This window comes from Nelusetta ayraudi, unplaced genomic scaffold (genome assembly GCF_046127955.1).
Source record: "Nelusetta ayraudi isolate G7.1 ecotype Tasmania unplaced genomic scaffold, CSIRO-AGI_Nayr_v1 ptg000001l, whole genome shotgun sequence".
Lineage (NCBI taxonomy): Eukaryota > Metazoa > Chordata > Actinopteri > Tetraodontiformes > Monacanthidae > Nelusetta > Nelusetta ayraudi.
In genome coordinates this window covers 454,113-475,282 of record NW_027466051.1, presented here as the reverse complement: position 1 = coordinate 475,282, position 21,170 = coordinate 454,113, and the positions used below count along the sequence as shown (strand labels likewise).

Sequence of the window (21,170 nt, the reverse complement as noted above, 5' to 3'; positions counted from 1 at the left end):
TCAAACTGTTTTGCATCTCTGTTAACCTCCTGTGTGAAGTCACCTTCCAGTGTTAAACAGCAGTTTTTGTTGTTGTTTTTTTTCATTTTCTGACTCTTGCAGCGACTGACTGTACGTTCAGGCCAATTAGCATGTAGCGCCCAGAGTCGGGCTGCGTTCCATTTCTTGAGGCGGAGCTTTTAGCCAAGAGTTGTTTGCAAGGCTGAAAGTAAAAAGTTATTATTATTATTATTATTACTATTATTATTATTACTATTATTATTAATAATAATATAATTATTATTATTATTATTAGTAGTAGTAGTCTGGCTCTGGTGCCAAGTTGCAAAGTCAGGAGAGCATTCTTACATCTTTACATTGTGCTTTTTTAAATTATTTTTGTTAACTTATGATCGACTCACAAGTGTTAGCTCACAATGCTATGCTAGCTGATGGGCCTTTTTTCCCTCTTTTTTTGAAAGAAAAACAATAATAACCTGACATATCAAAAGGCAGTTCGGATGATGTGTTCATTTGTCCGCTGTGATTCTTTTCTCTCTTTTTTTTTGCAGTATTTATTTGTGCCTTGATTTTATTATTTTTTTTCCTTTTTCTGTTTTTAAATTTATTTGAAGCTTATTTGGCTCCTGCTCATGTTCCTCTCACATTGAGTCACAATAAAACAGAAGAATTTGCTGATGAGAATCCTTCCTTATTATTATTATTATTATTATTATTATTCTTGTTATTATTATTATTATTCTTGTTATTATCATCATCATTATTACATTTTTCTTATTCTTATTCCCATTATTTCTATGATTACTATTAACACTAATATTGGCTGTTTGAAGGCGTGTCTGGTCCTGGAGGGTTATTTTGATAAGGTGGGGAAACCCAGGAAATGCCAAAGATGAACCATCTTTCTGGTGTGTGAAGCGGTGCACCGAAGGTCACATGTCATTCATTCATTCATTCAAACCGTTTAATACAGTGAATCTCCACCAGAGGGAGACCTTTCACAGAAATTGAGAGAGAGAGAGAGAGAGAAAGAGAGGTTTTATTATGTGCACGTGACACTGTGTCACAAACAAAACAAAAAAACACAGTTTATCATCTTTAAAAGTTGAGATGACAGATCTTTTCTTTCTCTTTCTGTTTAAACAAAATGACAAAATAAACACTTCATTGCCATATTCTGGAGAACCGAGTGCATGTCTGACTTCTCATTCTTTTTTTTAACTGCCGCCACCACCTCCTGCTGGAAGCCTCGGGTGTTGCCATATGAGTTGCTCGACTCGATTCCAAAAGTCATCAAATAAATTTCCACTGCTGGTTTGCAGCTGCTGCACTGCTTGGAGGAGGAGCCCCTAGTGAACTGATCGACTTCTGATGAGTCATCCAGTGCAACAGCACCCCTAGTAAATGGCCTAGTGGCTGCTGCGACTGGGGGAAGGGGATCGATGGATCAATGCTTTCTTAAAATATTTTTATTTTTATGATGTATATGTGTTTTGTTGTCAACTCATCAATTGATTTTTTTTTTTTTTCGATTAGCCGATTAGTCACGATTATCTCCTTTATTCTCAACACCTATTTTGGACTTTTGTTTAACCTAACTTGCTCAAATCTTCATACCTGTGTTGTGCTCTGACAGTCTACATTTTTAAACAAATGTATCAAATGACACAGAAAGCATTTACCTGTGACATAGTTATATTTTTCAACGTAAAATATCATAGGTATATTGATTCAACAATTTAAAGGTTATATGCAACGTTTATAAATACCCTAAACAGATATCTTACAACTTAAATATCAAAATAATATGCATTAAATAACACAGCTGATAAGTGATAAGTGAAAGAGGGTTACAATTCACTATAAACGGTCGTATTGTCAGAGGCTGTAATTCACTAGACCATGTGTTGTCTTCAACAGGTCGAGCAGAACAGAAATACGCTAACACACTGCACATAGACTGTAAGGTTGCTTTAATAGTCGTCAAAGCCATTTGGAAGAAAATAAAACACACGTCACAATACTTGGAGCTTCAATAGGGTTCTTAAATTAGCACAGTGGGAGATGTTGAGGTCAGAGACTTTCAGCTTCCTGTCAGTGTGGCACGTCGCTGACCAGGGCTGTGGTGGTGTAGGAGAAGGGACTGAGCAGCAGGGCCAGCGTGTAGTGGCGGTGACCCTCGGCGTGAGCCTCAAACACCACCTGGTTAACACAGGCAGTGACTGCGGTCAGAACACGATGGTGCCAAAACTTAAAGATTTCTAATGCTGTGGACCTGAAACCTCAACAGAATCAGCAAATCTATCAATCAGACACGACCTATGTGGTTGCACAGGTTGCCCTCTGGTTGGGGAGGTGCATAAGATCCCCAGTATTATTATTAGTATTTTATTTATTCGGTTGTATGTGTTCAGCACAATTCAGTCTAAATGTTTAATATATATGAGTCATGCAATCAAATGAAGATGTACCTGTATTAAGAAGCTGCTTGTGTTGTGTCTGATACATCTTTTGACAAACATCAGGAGCCATTGTAAAAGGAAACAGGAAAAGCATGTGACTGGAGGGTCACCCTCCTGTCAGAGAGTGGTCAGTGCGAAGAAAGGGTTTGTTTGAATCTCCATACAACACATGATATTCCTTGTGATCATCCCCATACGAACGTTTTCCATGTGACCGGCTGTGTACGTTCTCCCAAAACAATGACCACAATGATTCTTAAAATCTGCAACTATACCCCAGGGGTTGGAGCTGTACCTTTGGAGTTGTCCACATTGGCTACGAGACCTCCCTCAGGCAGACCTGGGTGCCTATCGATGCAAGACTTCTTTTTGGAATAAACATACCCCTATATAATCAAGTCTGTGTCCACAAAGATTCTTTCATCATCTACACATCATTGCTGCTGCCTAACAATCCACCACACTTGACTTTTTGTAAATTGGGGTTGGCCGGGTCTAATCTCACATAGGGTGTCTGGATGGCTGGAAACACTACTGATCATAATCAAAGAAGAGAAAAAAAGCGAAGAATTAACTTTAATAAAAATAAAAAAGTTGTTGTGAACTGCTGGAAGGTAATTTTTATTAGACTTTGCTATCCTTCATTTCTCCATGGAGGAGAAAGGTTCTCTAAAAATACAACCTTCCAAAGGCTCTGCAGAAAATTGTGACAGAGCAGTTGGTCGTTAGCCAGATGCTGTCTTAGCTAGAAAGCCAGTCAAAGTAGCATTCAACTTATAAACAGTCTTTAGAAAAAAATCCAAATTGGCCTCATAGGATCAGAATCTCACTGTTCAGTCGTTCACACGATTGATTAAATGTTGGTCTACATAGACGTTTCTACATGTTTCGACAGGAACATGAAGTTGAGTGGAAGCCGTTTCAACATCTGTCAGGGGATTTAACCACAGGAGTTTGATTCCTTCCACAGGTAAATTATAAAAAGGGGAAGCAGTCCTGCAACACCAAAATTCTTGCAGTTTCATCCAGGTTGGTTCCTGGAGTTCAGAAGAACTCCAGGAACCAACCAGCTGCCTGGACAGGATCGTGTAAATACCACTGGTCACTGACTGAGCAACTGTCCTCAGCTGCCCTCGGCCGACGGAGATAAGAGCAGATAATGGCTTCCCGACAGCCGTCAGCCTCCTTGTTTGTCCACACTCACGTCTGCCCATTCGTGAAATGGCACCATGCTTTGGTTCTTCCAGTAGGTCTTCGTGTCAAACTCCACGCGATACACACCGGCCGTGAACTGCTCCTCGGTGACGAGGTCGTGAATCTCGCCGCTGACGTCTGCCACACTGCAGTGAAGGAAAAGAACCCCTGTTAACCAACACGCCTCCAGGTTTTACTGGGGGCGCTGGTCCTCTTTGCTCAACCCTTGTTATACTGATGGATCGATTGGGTCTGGAGTTGAGGGGTTCTGAAAGCTAGGAGGTCTCAGGAGGACCTTCTGGCTTTCAGACAGGACCATCAAGTCCAGATAAGATTGGGTCTGAACTTGAGGGTCCCGTCTGAGAGTCAAGAGGTCTCTGAAGTCCAGGAAGTCCAGGAGATCAGGAGGTCTTGATACTGGACTCGAGGGTCTGGTCTGAAACCCAGAAGGTCTCGGCAGGATCTCCCACCCCTGAGGTCCTTAGACATTCACATATCCTGACTCACCCGTGAGCAAGCCTCACCCAGCCTCCCTCCGGGGTTCTCTGGTAGACGGTGAGTGCCAGTGGCCCAGCCGGCGTCCCCTTCATAGCGTCCAGGATCTTCACCGTCAGCGGACACTTGGTGTCCGAGCCTCCATGTCTGTCCTGCAGGACGGAGACACAAACCAGCCCACTCACTATTCTATCTCTACCACCTCTGTCACTGAGTGCACACACGACGCCAGAGTGTGACTAACTGACTGACCGTGGTGGCCACCGGGGCGGCGTCGCAGAGTAGCAGAGTCAAGGCCGCGAGCAGGAGGAGATGAAGCAGCGGCCGCTGAAGCATCGTGGTGGTGTCGGTGGACCGGTGAACCGTCAAACTGGCTGCAGGTTTCTGACCGTGGAACTTATAGCACTGTGACTTTTTTTGCAGAGCACTTTGTGGGATAATAAGTAACTCAGAGTGGCTGACTCAGAGCCAGCAAAACCAACATCTGCAGTGCCCCCTATCTGACCAGAAGTCCAGTGGGTGGGATTTCATGCCTGAGTTCTTAGAGACTTGAGATATTTTCAGGCGTTTGACAAAAGACTAAACCATCTGTTGATGGAGAAAGTGGGCGGAGCTCCATCCAGTGTTCAGCTGTGACAGGAAACAGGAAGCTGATGCTGCGTTTACGTTAATGTGGCCAATTCAAAGGTAGGAAAAAAAAGAAGAAAAAAAAAAGCCTCTGACTGAAGTTTGTTAAACTCCACCCATGATCGGGGACGTAGCCACACGTCAAACTTTGAGCATTTGCGCCAATGAGGAATCTGGTTGCCTGAACAGGAAAATCAGTTTGTCAGTTGACTCCACTGGTAATAAAGAAATGTGATTGGACTGTTTTCATTGAAAAGAAATGTGATGTGAAACTGTATTATGAAGCTAATGTGCAACAACAAGTAAATAAAAAAGAAATTGTGTGCAAATGTTATTATCTCAGTCCATATCTTTTCAAAAAATCCTGTCAGCATTCAAAAAGATAATTGTTTAAATATATATATGTATTTATATGAGCCTTTTATTTCACAAAACCTTCCAGTTTCCAGCTGGTTTTTGCTGGTGTCACTGAGTCGGTTCCACGCAAACATCTGCTATAGGTAAAAGTTTAAGAAAAGTCAACAGTGGAGCAGAAAAAAAAGCAACAAGTTGAACAGCTTTCCCTCAGGGGCTGGGACACAGTTTACACAGAACTTCGACTGCCACTGTAATTAAATTTAAAACAGGAAGTGGGTAATGCTGGGAGGCCTGTGTGTGGTCTGACCGAGAGTCTAATATCATGAAATGGGTTCAGAAAAACACAGTTTGCCTTGTTGATGACTGTTTTTTTTGTCACGGAGTGATCGTGAACAGTACCGCAAATGCTGCTCTACCTGCTCAACCGGTTTGTTGCACTGACTCAGCCTTGCAGTGTTGCCTCACAACAAACCTGTGGACATGTGCCTGTGGCCTGTCAAAACCATGTATGATTTTAACAGGCAGGTAGGCGGATCCGGGGTCTCTTGAGACTCTGAGGAATTGGATATAATGGCCCCCGCTGCCGCCTGCGGGGCTCAGGAGCTCAAGTTCACAGTAAACATGTGAGAACGAGGCTCCTCACACATTCTCAGCAGTGAGTCTTCGCAAAGCAACACAATCAGCCAGTCATTCCAAAAGTCTCGGAAATTTATTTATTCCTTTTCAAGGAAAATTGCAAGGAAAAAGACAGAGGTCAAAGTGGACTGAACAGGCTCTAAATAGTTTTTAAACAATCCAACATTGTTGAAAGTAGAGACACACACCATACACACCAGATCACATAGTTCTCTATTACACCAGAAGTTTTTATTGTAGACCCTCCCAGATAGTATTAGTTTTAGAATAGAAATGAAATAGAAATATCCAAACATTGACAAGAAAATTTACACAAGGCACTTGAAATCTCGAAATTTCCAAAAGTTCAAGTTGTATTTTGCTCTGAATATTTCAGACATCTTCGGTAAAATCCTATTACTACGTTTTTTGCAAGAACCATCGCTATCTTGATAAAAATGAAATCCGTGAGACAAAAATTAAAGTTTTACAGTATGTGGCCTCCTGGTGGCTGGTAGGTGGTATTGCAAAAAAACTTAAAAGAACCTCAGTCAGCTGTGTTGAGAGATGGGCCAAACTGCAGGACTTCAAGATCCAGAAAAGAATGACGGTGGGAACTTTGTTTGGATTCCTGCCATCTTGGAGAAGGTGATAACGTGACTAAAACCACGTGACACAGACATAGGAAGTCATCACTGACTTCCTGGATTGTCTCTTGAAACTACCTACTGCTGTTTGCACTTCCCAGATGCACTTTTGGAGTGCTGCAGAGCCTTCCGGGACTCTGCTTTGGTCCTCTTTGACTCTTTGACCAAAACCTGAGTACCGGAATTCTCCTGTCCTCTTCCTCCTCCTCCTTCTCCTCCTCCTTCTCCTCCGTTTCCTTCCTCTGGTTCCTGTGCACCAGGAGAAGCTTTTAGCTCAACATCTAAGAAACAAGTCTGGAACCCTTCAGGTTCACCTCTCTCGTTAGAACCTTCCTGAACGAGGTCCGCGGCCTCCTCGTGTGTCGGGGTAAAACTGCCCTCTTCTGCCTCACTAGAGACTGGGTCAGTTTCCAACACCAGGGGCAAGATGTCGTCCTCCACAGTCTCCAGAGAACTGACTGCCTCAGCAGGTGCGATAAGTATTCCCTCTCTGAATTCGTAGAGTCCTTCCTTTTCAGATTTGACCAATATTAAACCTTCCTCATCTTTTAATTCAGCCCTAAGTGTGTCTGTGTTTTCAGAACTAGGCTGATCCACATCCCCATGGTCAGTCTTGCTGCCGGTGCCTCCTTGGTCTGCCTGTGGACTAAGAACTTGTCCTGTGGCCACCATGGACTCCTGACCGCCGGCGTCCAAGATGATCTCACCATCTGAAGCGACCTCTTCACAATGCTTTTCTTCAGTCACAGTCACCTCTGATGCTGCCATCCCAAAAGATAAGGGGTTCTCCAGCACCGTGCAAGACTCAGTACTCACTACCAGTTCTTCATTTTCTTCACTAGCATCATCTTCTATGTCTGGGATGCTTACATTTCGTTGGAATGGTGATGATGATAGAACTCTCTCGTCTTGGTCATTTACAGAATCTGAGTAGTCGAGGTGGTTGACTGAATGAAGACTTGTTCTCTCTCCTGTTTCCTCCTCTTGGCCCACTTCACTTTGGTCTCCTAGAGTATAATAAATTTCACCATCCAAATTGTTGACATCATCATCTGAAGGCAACAGCTGCTCTTTGGAAGAAGCTGCAGCATTGACTTCATCATTCTCCAACATGTTGGTGGTACACTGGAAGGGTGGAGGCTCCTCCTCCACGTCATCATTCGTTCCATGACTGACATTGTTATCAGGGTTCAGCTTGTTGTCTTCTCCAAGACCTTCATCAGGTCTGTCATGGTCTTCGCTGACTTCGTCTGAGATGGAAATCGTTTGGGAGTCTATAGGTTGTTGGTCAGCTTCTTCTGAAACATCATCCCTAATTTTGTCTCCAACGCTGTCTTCAGAATATCCCTCAGATGCAATTTCTTCCTCTGTGGCTTTATCGTCACTTGAGAAGGAATCATAGATTGCCTCTGCCTCCACCTCCTCCTCCTGCACTCCATCTGCTGTGGTGCCTTCTAGGAGGAGCTGATCCTTCATTGGTGGACTTGGGGCTTTGCTACCTTCTCTTTCAAATTCTTCTACTTGGATGTCTGCATTGTTGACATTGGCCTGTAGGGGTGATGCTACCTTCACAGCCTCCTGGTAACTCAGGACTGAAGTTTCTTCTGGTTTAGCTTCTGTACTTCTTTCCTTGTCAACCAAAAAGAATAAATCTTTCCACTCTGACGATACTGTTCCCTCCACTGCAGCTTCACCCTCTGCTTCAAAGTTGAAGTTTTGATCTGGGATCAAGTCGTTCTCCGGTTGAGGACTTGGTTTAGGATCAGTGTCTTTGTCACTTTTGAAGGTCAACTGGGAAACCTTCTCTACAACGATCTCCTCCTTTTCTCCATCACTAACATCACCTGAATCTGATCCCACCTGATCTGACTCCACCAATGTGATTGGTTGATCAAGTTCTCGTCTGCCTTCTTCAGATATTTCACTTGAATTTAGTTCCTCCTCTTTTTCAGCCACATCAGTGTGCTCAGGTGCTGCTGCTTCGCTGCCAGAAGTATTATCCATCTTGCCCCTCTCATTTCTATTGACTGGTGGTTCTGATATTATTTCCAGGGCAGTAGCAAACATCTCTTCAGCTTTAATAGAAATTTCAGCACAAGTCTCTGAGGTCTCCTCGCCCACATCACATTGTTCCTCAACCTCTTCATTTACACTGTCATCTATAATTGCCATGTTCTCTACGTTTTCCTCAGCCTGGACCTGAGTGGAAGTGACAGTGACCTTTTCTGTTTCCAAGACATCTTCTTCTCTGCAATCTTCTTCAAGTTTTGGTTTATCAGCAGTCTCCCTCTCTTCAGGGACTTCCTCTGATTCTTCACTCACTGGCAGCTCTAGAGTTGTTTCTGGGGAAGGAACGGACTCACCCTCAGACTTGGTGGTAGCTGATGTCTCACTGGGAGTTGGTGATGCTTCACCCGCCACAGCCATGACTTCCACTTCAGAATCTGATCTTTGTTCTTCAGCCTCATTGTGAGCACCAGTTGTGACAGTGGATTGTTCTTCCACATTTTCTTCTGCTTGTATCCCATCAGGTCCAGTTGTCCCCTCATCTCTTAAGTCACCAACATCAACATGAATCAACGTATCTTCTTTGTGAGCTTCATCCTCAAAAAATTTCACTTCACACGTGTCCACACTTTCTTTTGAGCTCATACATACTTGATCTTCTACTGTGCTGACGTGATCTGTTGTCAATGAGGTCAACACTCCTTCAGCTTCTCTGCATTTGTCAATTGATTCAGTGAGACCAGGTCCAGGTATGAACTCTTTTGAAGACACATCAGTGTCAACGTTCAAGTCATCAACATTATTTTCAGAGAGAAAGTCCCCTCGATCTGAGTTTCCCTTTACATCACCAAATTCTTCTTCCTGACTGAATTTATCTGTGAATTTCTCAGAGGAAACTTTGCAGCTGGGTATCAGCTGATCTGGGACAAACTGCTCGGATGACGTCTCCAGCACACTTTTTGGGAATGACTCCACAGCATCTACTTGAGGGCTTTCATCTGAAGTTTTGCCTCTTTCCTCTTTTTGAGGCTCTTGGATTCTGACTTTGTCTTCACATTCACCCCCGCCAAAATCACCAGGCTGGTGATTTGATGTCATGTGCTGCTCTGATATGAACGAGAATAACTCTTGCTTTTCATCAATTGTATCACTGTGGGTCTTGAAAACTAGACTACTTTCCTCCTGGAATGTTTTAATCTGTGAAGGCTGATGGGCATTTGTGATTTTAGCCATTGGTGTTGTTTTTTCAGCATTTGGGACCTTCTCTTTTTTTCGTGACCTTGTTTTTTTCCCTGCTTTTTGAACATGAACACCATCACTTACGTCTTTGAGCTGAGGAATTGGTTGGAATTGGTTCATGCTAACCTCTGCTTTCCCAGGAGGACCTATCATAACTGGTAAAATCCCTGCTGGTCTACCTTCTGAATTTGCTGTCACCATGTGCCCCAGCCCCACTTGCAATGGTCCAGTGACCAGTGTCTCTAAACCCTCCACCTGAGTATTCCCCTCCCATCCTGACCCCTCTAATATGAAAACTCCCACATCTTTAGCTAGTGTGTGTCTTGGCAGAGGGCCAAAGACACTCCCCTGGGCTGCTGGACTTAGCACCCCCTGAGGGGGAGCAGCCCCTTTGACCAGGTTAGCACCTCTGGGCAAAATGTCCTGAGATGAACCTGGAGCTACAAATTGTGTCCCGTTTGGACTACTCTTGTCCTTGACCAGAGTAAAATTACCAGCAGGATGTGGTCCGACCGTTTTCCAGCCTTCCACTGACACTGAACTCTGAGGCACAACTTGGCCCATGGGCACTAACACAGTCGGATTGACTGGACTGATTGGGCTGTTGTGACTTTGGGGGCTTTCAGTGCCCTGGAAAACTAACCCAGAAGGAAGACCTTGGGTTGAAGGCACCACAAGCCCAGAAAGAGGGCCTTGGGTTGCACTTATCAGAACACCAGGAGGTGGAACTTGGGTTGAAGGCACCACAAGTCCAGAAGTAGCACCATGGGGTGCAGTCATAACTAATCCAGAGGACAGAGGATTCTGGGGCCCACTTACCACATACAAGCCCTGAATTTTGTCTTGTCGTGCTCCGTCGGCAAGCAGAACCGTACTTTGCATGTGAGGCTGAACTACGTATTGCATGGGCTGCAGTACAGCACCAGTAGTGTAGTAAACCGGCTGCTGCTGCACTACCAACGTCTGAGCTGGACGAGGCAGTGTAGCAGCTGGGACAATGTTGGAGGAGTGACTGATGGCGGTGATCTGGGACTGTGGAATGACGGCAGGCTGAAGAGCAGCCCTGACTGACATCTTGGAGTTGTTGACTCTCTCCACGTTGACATCTGTGTGTTTAGTCACGACACTTTGCTCCCTGTTGGACTTGACAACTGGCTCAACAAGATCAGCGGCGGCAGTGACAACCGCTGCTACTTTACTTGTCAGGGAGGCCGCTGGTGCCACCGGAGGCGGGAAAGGGGTCTCGGCCACCTCAATCTGGATTGAGGCACTGGGCGTTGGTCTTTTTAGTGGGGCGCAGGCCTCTGCCAGAGTCTTGAACTTTGGTCCAAGGTCATTCAGGAACTGCAGGTCGTCTTCAGACTCCAGGATGCTGCAGGAGCCCAGTGAACCAGTAGGGGAATCCTGGCCTTCGAAACTGTAGCCCAGGAGAACATCGTTCAGCGGCTCTACACAAGCAGCTTTCTGTTGAGGAGGAAAAACAAATATACCAGGCATGCAAATGTGGTCAGGACACAGTAGAGTCTTATGATCTGTGTGTGTATATAAAATTTGTTAATATAATAATATAAAAGTTTATATTTGAGTAGCAGCAGCAGCACCTGTGTGTAGTAATCACTGAGGAAGTGATCAGAAAGTGCGATGTCTTCAAATATGTCTGAGGATGACTGGATGCCGAGGGTTTGCCTACTCAGCGTATTTCCCCGATTGAACAGTTCCCTGGTGGTGGCGTAAGCCCGGTCCACCTCCAGAAATTCCTCGCTTGTTTCCTTGTACTGCTGCACGCTTTCGTTGTAGTACGACGAACTCTGCTGAGTCTCGGTGAACTGGGCGGCAGCATTGAAGCTGAGGACCTGGCCCATCTCAACCTTGTTTTGGTTGGCCAACAACACGGGCACACTGTGGAGAGGCACCTCCTGGAGAAAGAAGAGCGGTGCAGGAATTTAGTTGAAAAGTGGAATATGAAGAATCTTTGAACTTTCCCACCTCAGTACTGCCTTCTCCAGATGTTTTCTGCACACTGTTGCTTAAAACCTGCCCTGACTTGATTTTTCTCATACACCCCCTCCACACACACACACACACACACACACACACACACACACACACACACACACACACACACACACACACACACACACACAAACACTCTCTCTTCCTCATTCTGTTTCTCAGTTTCTCTCTCTCTCACACACACCTTGTCCTCGCCCCTGCCTTCCGTGTGGTAAGATATGAGGTGTTCCTTGGCGTCAAACGGCAGCTCACTGAAGTGTTCAGGGAAAACAGAGTCGGCGCCGCCACACTGGCAGAACAGCAGCAGGAGCGGGACGACTGCACAAGACAAGTAAACACACACCTCTTGTCAGTGTTCTTGACCTGCACCTGGTCTCAAGATTTGCTTACAACACACACACGCACACACCGTTTGAGACTGTGTTTTTTGTTTTTTACAAGGATAAGAGAGACACGATTTCTTTTGTTCTTTCGTTTACTTGTTTTCACTGACAATAAATTGCTAAATCACAATCATCTATCAAGTTTAATTTAGAAATATTTTTTTCAGACAGCCACAAAGACTTGACTCACGCAGCAACAAACACAACCCCAAAAGCAGCAGGCCAATGGCAGTGGCAGACAGCTCTGACGAGGGTGCAGCCTGTCTGGCAGTCCTGGCACTGCAGTCTTCCGTGTCCTCTACGCAGGTGCACACGCTCAGGGTAAATGGCTGGTCATCCGGGCAGGAGTGACCCTGAGCGTCGGCCACTGCCACCTGCAGCTTGTACACACCTGGCCACAAGGTGGTACTGGAGTGGAAGGCCGCTGTTGTCCCTGGACACAACACAAAAGACGGACAAATAGATTTTCTTGCAACCAGTTACTTTCATGTTTTGCTGAAGGTGAAACTACCTCAAATATACAATATAGTGTCATCTTAATGATAGTGATAGCTGCAACAAGCAATTTTAAAAACAAAGATTGACTGCATTAGGCTAACTTAGAAGGGAAACCCAAAGCAGATGGAACACAAAATGAACTTCAAAACAAAAACATATAAAACGGATGGTTGGTCGTCATTCTTGGTAGTTTGTTATCATGCTCCTCCAAAGTGTTTAGGGTTCAAACTGGTCCAGTTGAAATACAACTGGTCCGAACTGGTCCAGTTCAAATCAAAAACATTTCCCATTGGAATGTAAAGGAGAAAATGTGGGCCCTAATAAAGCTCCAAACCCAACTGTTCATTTCGTCTTTGCCACTAGTTGATTCGGTCACCACTTTGAAAGTCATTAAGATAGTCAGATAACATGAAGATTGCACAAAGATAAGGTTTGCAACCTTGTGCTTCCTGTCAGCTTCATCATTGACACGTTATGCCTCACCGTTGACGTCTTCCACATCCCATTTGCCTTGCGTCCCGTCGGGCACAACTGTAAACGTGAAAGGGGCGCCATTCAGGCCGTGGTCATGGTCGACGGCGGTGACGTATACCGTCTTCTTGTCGGAGCACAGGCTGGTGTGGCTGCTGGTCAGGGTGGGACAGTGGTCATTTGAGTCAGTCACCTTGATGGCGATAGTGCCCGTGGCCGTCTTGGCCGGCATGTCTGAAAAAAGAGCGACAGCTCGTTACAAAAATCACAGTGACATCTCTACACCTCTTATGTAGCAGATAAGATCTGCTATATATTCAGATCAACTCTACGACACCCCCTTCTTTTTATTGCTGTCACATCCATCAGACAAACTGGTTGTACTTGTTCTATTCTCTAAATCACTTTTCATAAATGTTCTCTGGCAAGTGCAGTTATGAGCTCCTCATGTTGTGTGCAGGTCATAAACACAATACGAGAGTTGAATTCCAGAGGCGAGGACAAGAGGCCCAATCACTGCCTTACCTTTGGTGATGGCCAGAATCTTTGCATAGTAGGTACCGTTGACCAGGAAAGGCGACTCTCTGTCCGGCTGCTTGTTGAGTTTGATTTCAGCTGTCTCCTCATCAATGACAAGCCAGTTGTCTGGATCTAAGGCTTTGGCATAGCTGGAATCACAGAGGGAACCAAGACCAGAAAGAGATGAAGTGCCGAGTTGAGACGAGTTGAGAATGTGTTCAGGGTTATCGTCCCTGAGGCTTGTGGCGTTAAGACGCTAGCTTGGACTCACGTGACGTCTTCAGCAGGTTTTCCCGTGTCTGGATCGATGGCAGCAAACACTGTGATTATCCCGTCCTCAGGCTGCTGCTTCGGATCTTCAGACACAGGGACATCCTTGACTTCAGGTATGAACACTGGACCTTCTGGAATGTTATTAACCGCTATCATGATGGGGTAGCTCTTTGGGCTCATCTCCGCAGAGCCACCTGCTGGGCCGTGGATGTGAACCGCAGGGTGAAGATTTCCGTCCATACCTCCTCCAAGTTCTCCGCTCAGCCCACCAGAGAGTCCACCATTCATACCACCATTCAAGTCTGTTTCCAGACTGCCGTCTAATCCTCCTCCCATCCCAACAGCTCCCCCTGCGTGAACTTCTCCACTTGCTCCAGCCCCTGCCCCCCCACCCGCTCCCCCTGACATATCAGGAAGATGACCCTCTCCCACCTGAACAGCCACATCCATCTCTACGCCGCCACCCTCCACATATGGAGCAACATTCTCTATCATCAGGCCCAGCTTCAGGTTCTGGACTTCCTCGAAATCCACGGGCTGTTTGGATGCAATTAAAACATGGTCATGAGGGAGCACAGTTCACGCCAAATGCTGTAAAACCACATGCTGCAAGTTGAAATACCTTGATCAGCTTCAAGACTCCCTCATTGGTCTCTGGATCCGTCTCGATGGAGAAGAGATTGTCTGCGTTTCCGTTGATGATGTTGAACACAGTGAGCCAGTTGTCCGAGTGCTCCAGGTCCTTGTCTACAGCCTTGATCCTCATCACCACTACATCGTGAACATTTTCATCCACTCCGCCAGAGTACTGCAAACAGGATAGAAAACATCTCTGTGATACCTTAAGAGGTAAATGTAGAGTTCCTCCATCAAACGAGCATTTCACCCCCCAAAGCTAATGAAAGAAATTAGGAGCCAGTTCACTACAGCTCTGCAGGCCAAACGGTTCACCTCAGAATGTTCTAAAGTGGGAAGATTGTCGTTGATGTCCAGGATGTGGATCTCCACAGTTCCTGACCCTGTCAGCCCTCCTGGTTGTCCCCCCAGGTCAGTGCCCATGACCACCAGTCTGTAGAAGTCCACAGTCTGTCAAACATAACAAAACAGATGGGAATTCATGATTATGTTTCATCACTGTGAGTTTTGCAAATACAGAAAGTCTAAATTGTACCAAAGGACTAAAAAAGATGGCACTACCTCTCGATCCAGTGTGTCCTCCTTCACGTACAGTTTGCCCGTCGTCTCGTCAACGAAGAACATGTGTTTGCCCTCCGGCTCCTGACTGAGGATTCTGTAGGCGATCTGGGAATTGATTGTTCCCTCCTGGTCGTTGTCCTTCCCCTCGATCTGCAGGACAAAGGTTCCTGTAGGGAACCAGCCACAGGAAGATGACGTACCTCGTGACTGTGTGAACTTTTGATTGTTTGTCTTTTTGGTCAATCAAACAAATGAAAAAGATTTTTTCAGCAGGACAAACTCGTTTCTTGGCTTTGAACGTTGACATACCTTTTTTGCTCCGTTCTGTGATGTTGCCACTGTGCAGTTCGAAGAAGGGAGGGTTGTCGTTTTCATCCTCAATGGTGATGACCAGGGGGATGTCGGGTTCGGCAATGCTGCCGTCAGAGAACCTGGCCACTGCTGATAACTGCAGGCAGGGACATTCAAGGAGGAGGAGTTTTGATTGGGTCATAAAACTAAACCCTTCCAGCTACATCTCCAACACCAAAACCTAGATCCTCTTTCTGAGCCTTTTGACCGACCAGTATTTGTTGACTGAACGGAAACAATCTTAAAAAAGCAACCCTGGACCTTTCTCTCGGTTTCAGACTCACAAACACAAAGTTTCTCTAGAAGATTCCCCTTAAGACCACCCTCATCTCAACTGGTCCACTGCACGTTTAACACTGCACAGTGACTTACGTGAAATGTGGGATGTTCCTCGCGGTCCACGATGCCTGTGATGCGCACGAACCCGGTGTTGTGGTCCACGATGAATAGGTTGTAGGGCGGCTTGTTGGCTCCTTCACCGGTGAGGAAGTAGTCCACCTTCGCTTCTGTGCTTCTATCGGAGCGTATCTGGGAAAAATTAAAACAAACACACAACACAGCATTGAAAGTAAAAGTTTTGAGTCTGACTCGATGAGTCAGTGATTAAGTGTTTTTCCCCACTAAATTTGTTTTTATTTCACACCTGGCTGAGATGATGACGCCAAATGTTTTTTCACTAAAAAGGCCCTGAAGACAGCATTTGTGTAATGTTGTGTTCACACAGCACAGTCAGAAAAATCTTGAAAAATCTTGTGACTCAAAACTCAAAACTCCTTCCTGTTTGTTGTGTTAATCACTTGGACTGGAAAACATCATCAATGTGGCAAAACTTGTTGAGCATGAAAAATAAATTGCAGTCAAAGGCATTCGAATTGAGTCATTTGGACAAACCCGCCGCCAGAAGATTCCAGTAATACTTGCGAAAATATACCTGGAGTCCCTTAAAAAAGGCCATCAACGCCGTCAAACAGCCATCAAATCTGAGCCAATGAGGGCCAAGCGCTGTTTTATTTTATTTATTTATTTTTTCCAGAAGAATCAGAAGCCTTTACTGTTGTAAAAAGAGCAAACAACAAAATTTGAGGTGCGACTCCTGCTTGGTCTTTTTAAGAATGTTAAAATGCAATAAGAAAAAATAAGTACATTACAATTTTTTTTCATTTTACTGAAGCAACCTTTTCATACAAAAATTAAAAATAACAATAATAATAAAAAAGATGCAGTGTGTTTGCTAGCACGAGGGCAGTGTGAAGAGTCTGTTCATCATGACAGGAGTTAGCACTCAGGCAGTGCAGCTTAGGTGAAGCAGAGTCGACAGTAAAGATCTTCAACCACAAGTGGTAACATGCTTGGCAGTGCCACCATTTGACTGAACAAAAAAAAAAGTGTGAGAACAGTGCTAATAAACAGGGTGGGAGCTTTATGGACCTTGGCGATGTAGGACCGTTTGGTGTAGTCGGTGTTCTCCTTGATCTTTGCGGGAGGAAGGATCCATGTTCTCTTGGTTCTCTGCAGCACCCTCTGCCTCCCAGCGGTTGACTCAGCACAGAGCACCTGGAACCAGAAGGTGGTTTACTGGTGTGTTTTTTTTAATTTTTTTGTTATGGCTGCTGTGAACTGGCCGGACGGCAAATAACATTTGCAGCACTTTGACATTTCTGTGGCTGCGTTTTGCTTCTCCAGTTTGGTAATCACCAGTGCAGAACACCTGCGAATGAAGGAGCGAGTCACGCAGTTTACAGCCGCAGCTGTTAAAAGCTGGGTGTGGCTGATGTTCCAGAGGTGTGAGACTAGGAGGTTGGACAAAAGTAAAGTGGGAAAAGTATTTACAATCTGTACTGAAGTAAAATACTCGTGTGAATAAAAACAAACTCTGGCAAAAGTGACAGTACTGTTATGACTCCTTCACTCAAGTAAAAGTAAAAAAGTGCAGGTTCTGAAATTTACTGGGGTAAAATAAACAAATAATGAATGAATGAATTAATTTATTTTTTGTCATAAACGAAACAATGCATTGGTTGATAATTTTGCAAAGAGTAGAAAGTTGTAACTGAATAAACTGGACTGAACAGACCAGAGATCAGAGGTCTTGATGAGCATCTGGATCATTTTGAACAGCTTTGCTACTCTCAATACTATAGATTTTTATTTTCTTTTTCAACTGCAGCTCAACCAAACTGTAATCTGTGATAATTCTGACCAGTGAGTCATTGTTGGATGTTGACACTTTTAATAACAATAACCAATGTTATTTTCTACACTTTTTCTATGGACTGAACAGCGACTACAAAGTCAAGGTCCTCTAAAGTAATCATCTGTCTCTAAAATACATCTACGTTTATATTCAACTCCACAACAGCAGCGTTCAAATAGCTAGCAACAACTAGAATAAATAATAAGTGAATTTCTTTCAACAGAATTTGTATCTTTTAAACACTATTAAACACAAAAGCAATTTCTTTTTTCCAATGTAAGGAGTAGAAAATACACACATTTGAGTACAAATGTAGGGAGTCAAAGTAAAAAGTGGTAAGAAGAAGAAATTACTCAGGTAAAGTACTGATGCCTTAAAAATCTGCCAAAGTCCAGTAAGTTGTATTTTGTTATTTATCACTTACCAAATTTCCGATATTTTTGTAAAAAAGAAACAGAAATTCATGTTTTGATGTGTTTCCAACCACAATTCTAGTGGTTATTTCTGCATTGCTATAACCCACTCTTTAGAATTTTATTTTTTCGGTTGTAAAATTAGACAGTTTTCACACACACACACACACACACACATTCACACACACACACACACACACACACACACACACACACACAGGCTGTGTGTGTGTGTGTGTGTGTGTGTGTGTGTGTGCATAAAAAAAACAATAAAAAAAAAATCTAATTTAATTTCTCATGTAAATGAAGTGATATTACGACAGATATACTGTATTTTCTGTATTTTTTTTTTTTTAAACTGTCGAGCTTCAAGCTGCCCCGAAGCTCCTGAAACTTTTTCCCACCATGATTTCTACTCATCATGTTTTTTCTACTTCGGTGGAATCTGCTTCCTTCAGGCTTTTCTCACATGCCCTTTTTTTTGTTTGTTTGTACTGTGTATACTACTACTACTCTCTCTCCTGCCATCACTTAAATGGTATTTATAGACCTGTCTGTCCTGCAGAGGGATCCTGTCCGTTAGACTGTGTGTGAAGGTGAAGGTCGGTGGTGTTGGTGGTGGTCGGGGGAGGTGAGACTCACCCAGGTCAGCAGCAGCAGCAGCAGCTTCAGACAGTTTCCCCCCGAGCTTGTGAGCCAAGCCATGGCTGCAGCAGTCCTGCAGCTTCTCCAGTGGTCCCTGCAGGAGCCCAGAGGGACCAGCAGCGTCTGGATGTGACCAAGCAGTCCTGCAGGGCGACGTAATGTAGCTACCCTCCACCCCTACTCCCCCACCTTTCCCACCTGCGGCCCTTCGCCCCGCCCACCTGAGCGCCTCCACTGTCACACGATGTATGCATGTTTCTGTAAGGTGTGTCTGTGCACTGAAGTGGCCCGAGGGCTTGTAGGCTTGATAAGACAGATAGGACACGACAGGCAGAGCACAAGTAGATATCTGCGCCACACCTGCAGATTCACTGTGTTGCCTGGCTAATGTCTTGCTACTATTACTACTACTACTACTACTACTACTAATAATAATAATAATAATAATGATAATAATAATAATAATTGCATTCTGTAATTATTATAAATTGTGATCCAATTTCACCTGAAGGGTCTCACCAGTGCTGCTCGCTGAGGAGGCTCAAGCTCGCAGGCCCGGCAAGGCCTGATGAGTCACCAGGGTTGTGTCAACATCTGCCTCCAGTTTTGTTTTTATAGCTTTTTTGTGTTACGACACCAAAGTAGAAGTTGAACTAGTTTTGGTTGAGAAAACAAAAAGGAGGTCACACTCGACGTCCCAAGGTGGACTGTTACTGAGTATTTCAGTTTTGTCAATATTAAACGTTTCCACATTTCTGATGTTGTTAGCAAACGAGCAACTGGCAAATTTATTCAAAATGTACTCAAACAATAGTTTCCATCGAAGTTATGACTCTGCTGCTGATATTAGCATGGTTAGCATGGTTAGCATATACAGGCTGTGATTGTTGGAGGCTGGAAGCACAGAAACAACCTGTGCACAGGTTGTTTCTGGGTTGTCCAAATATGATAATGGGGGCAATGCACAGTGTGGAACTTCATCATTAAAGATCAAAGGATAATGTCCCAAAAATTGTACATAGCCAAGTGCAGCCATGACCGCAAAGTCACAGTTGTTGTCTGACTGGATGTGTTGGGGTCAAAAGGAAAGTAGGCAAAAAATGAAATATAATCTTGGTGTTTTGAGGAGCAGCCAGCCCAGATTTTTCTATCTGCTTTCAGTCGTTGTTACCTCCAAGGAGAAAACAAAGACAAAAACAACAACAAAAAAAACAACAGCCATACCAAATTGTTCTCTGTACGACCCTGCTTCTCTTCAAGGTTCAGCCGATCGGCTTCTTTCATCTTCCTCTGCGAGCCATGACAATGACAGCGTCTCTCCATTCACTACTCTTCCCGACGGGTGCAATTTAAAAGAATTCCTGTCTTAATGCTTCGGCACGCAGGTATGGCTTTACTGTGAAAACACACACAAAACAAACACGTCACATTCTGAACTCTGCCTGCTGTTGGATTTTGTAACTGAATCCCATATTTAAATGTTCACATTCAAGATAAATGAAGCTTTTGAAATCCTGGCATTATTTATTTATTTATTATAATTATTATAACTGCCGGCACAATATTGATTGCACATGCATTCATGAAAATTACCGGCAGCTTTAAACCTGTTACTGCACTAATCACTTAGGCTGGATGAATTCAGGTGATTTAATAATAATAATAATAATAATAATAATAATAATAATAATAATAATAATAATGATAATAATAATAAAAAAAAAAAAAAATAATAATAATAACTTCTTCTTCTTCTTCTTCTTCCGCATTATCCGGGGTCGGGTCGCGGGGGCAGCAGCCTCAGCAGAGATGCCCAGACCTCCCTGGCCCCAGTCACCTCCTCCAGCTCATCCGGTGGGATCCCAAGGTGTTCCCAGGCCAGCCGGGAAACATAGTCCCTCCAGCGTGTCCTGGGTCTTCCCCGAGGCCTCCTCCCGGTGGGACATGCCTGGAACACCTGCCCAGGGAGGCGTCCAGGAGGCATCCGGAACAGATGCCCGAGCAACCTCAGCTGGCCCCTCTCGATGCGGAGGAGCAGCGGCTCTACTCCGAGCTCCTCCCGGGTGGCTGAGCTTCTCACCCTGTCCCTCAGGGAACACCCAGCCACCCTGCGGAGGAAACTAATTTCGGCCGCTTGTATTCGCGATCTTGTTCTTTCGGTCACTACCCAAAGCCCATGACCATAGGTGAGGGTGGGAACGTAGATCGACCGGTAAATCGAGAGCCTCGCCTTTCGGCTTAGCTCCTTCTTCACCACGACGGACCGGTACAGCGACCGCATCACTGCAGACGCTACACCGATCCCCCCGTCGATCGCACGCTCCATCCTCCCCTCACTCTTGAACAAGACCCCGAGATACTTGAACTCCTCCACCTGAGGCAGCAGGGAAGGTGCAGGGACGCGACTGGGTTCCAGAGCCCATGCTGTGCGTGGAGGTGAGCCCGACTATATCTAGCCGGTACCTCTCAGTCTCCTGCACCAGCTCGAGCTCCTTCCCCCCCAGTGAGGTGACATTCCAGCCAGAGGCTGCTTCCAAGGCCCGGGCTGTCGAGGCCCTCCGCCTCGACTA

General features: G+C 44.9%; 2 protein-coding genes across 3 annotated transcripts; both read right to left on the bottom strand.

Annotated features, from left to right (window-relative positions):
* Positions 1-1,956: 1,956 nt before the first annotated feature.
* On the bottom strand, positions 1,957-4,641 carry ttr (transthyretin (prealbumin, amyloidosis type I)). Of its 2 annotated transcripts, XM_076037619.1 has the most exons (4): positions 4,404-4,617; positions 4,164-4,303; positions 3,667-3,802; positions 1,957-2,202 (listed from the first exon to the last, which is right to left on the bottom strand). In XM_076037619.1, exons 1-4 carry the CDS (start codon positions 4,485-4,487, stop codon positions 2,095-2,097), a joined length of 468 nt encoding a protein of 155 aa, XP_075893734.1. In that variant the 5' UTR covers positions 4,488-4,617; the 3' UTR covers positions 1,957-2,094. The 2 variants fall into 2 exon arrangements, with proteins under 2 accessions (XP_075893734.1, XP_075894525.1); XM_076038410.1 differs by lacking the exon at positions 3,667-3,802 and having other exon boundaries at positions 4,404-4,641.
* Positions 4,642-5,827: 1,186 nt separating this feature from the next.
* Positions 5,828-18,752, bottom strand: LOC142894085 (uncharacterized). The gene is made up of 14 exons (XM_076035589.1): positions 18,598-18,752; positions 16,777-16,902; positions 15,721-15,876; positions 15,307-15,445; positions 14,998-15,164; positions 14,752-14,886; positions 14,423-14,608; positions 13,799-14,337; positions 13,534-13,676; positions 13,021-13,242; positions 12,230-12,472; positions 11,841-11,974; positions 11,245-11,559; positions 5,828-11,107 (listed from the first exon to the last, which is right to left on the bottom strand). Exons 1-14 carry the CDS (start codon positions 18,658-18,660, stop codon positions 6,476-6,478), a joined length of 7,200 nt encoding a protein of 2,399 aa, XP_075891704.1. The 5' UTR covers positions 18,661-18,752; the 3' UTR covers positions 5,828-6,475.
* Positions 18,753-21,170: the final 2,418 nt, after the last annotated feature.

Bases quoted from the DNA above. Each gene is read 5' to 3' on its own strand.
- ttr (XM_076037619.1), bottom strand. From the start codon at position 4,487: ATGCTTCAGCGGCCGCTGCTTCATCTCCTCCTGCTCGCGGCCTTGACT. The intron at 4,304-4,403 runs GTCAGTCAGTTA...TCCGTCCTGCAG, and splicing joins CCGCCCCGGTGGCCACCACG to GACAGACATGGAGGCTCGGA. The intron at 2,203-3,666 runs GTGAGTGTGGAC...TGTGTTAACCAG, and splicing joins CATTTCACGAATGGGCAGAC to GTGGTGTTTGAGGCTCACGC.
- LOC142894085 (XM_076035589.1), bottom strand. From the start codon at position 18,660: ATGGCTTGGCTCACAAGCTCGGGGGGAAACTGTCTGAAGCTGCTGCTG. The intron at 16,903-18,597 runs GTGAGTCTCACC...TTCTGGTTCCAG, and splicing joins TGCTGCTGCTGCTGACCTGG to GTGCTCTGTGCTGAGTCAAC. The intron at 11,108-11,244 runs GTGCTGCTGCTG...CCTCCTCAACAG, and splicing joins TCAGTGATTACTACACACAG to AAAGCTGCTTGTGTAGAGCC.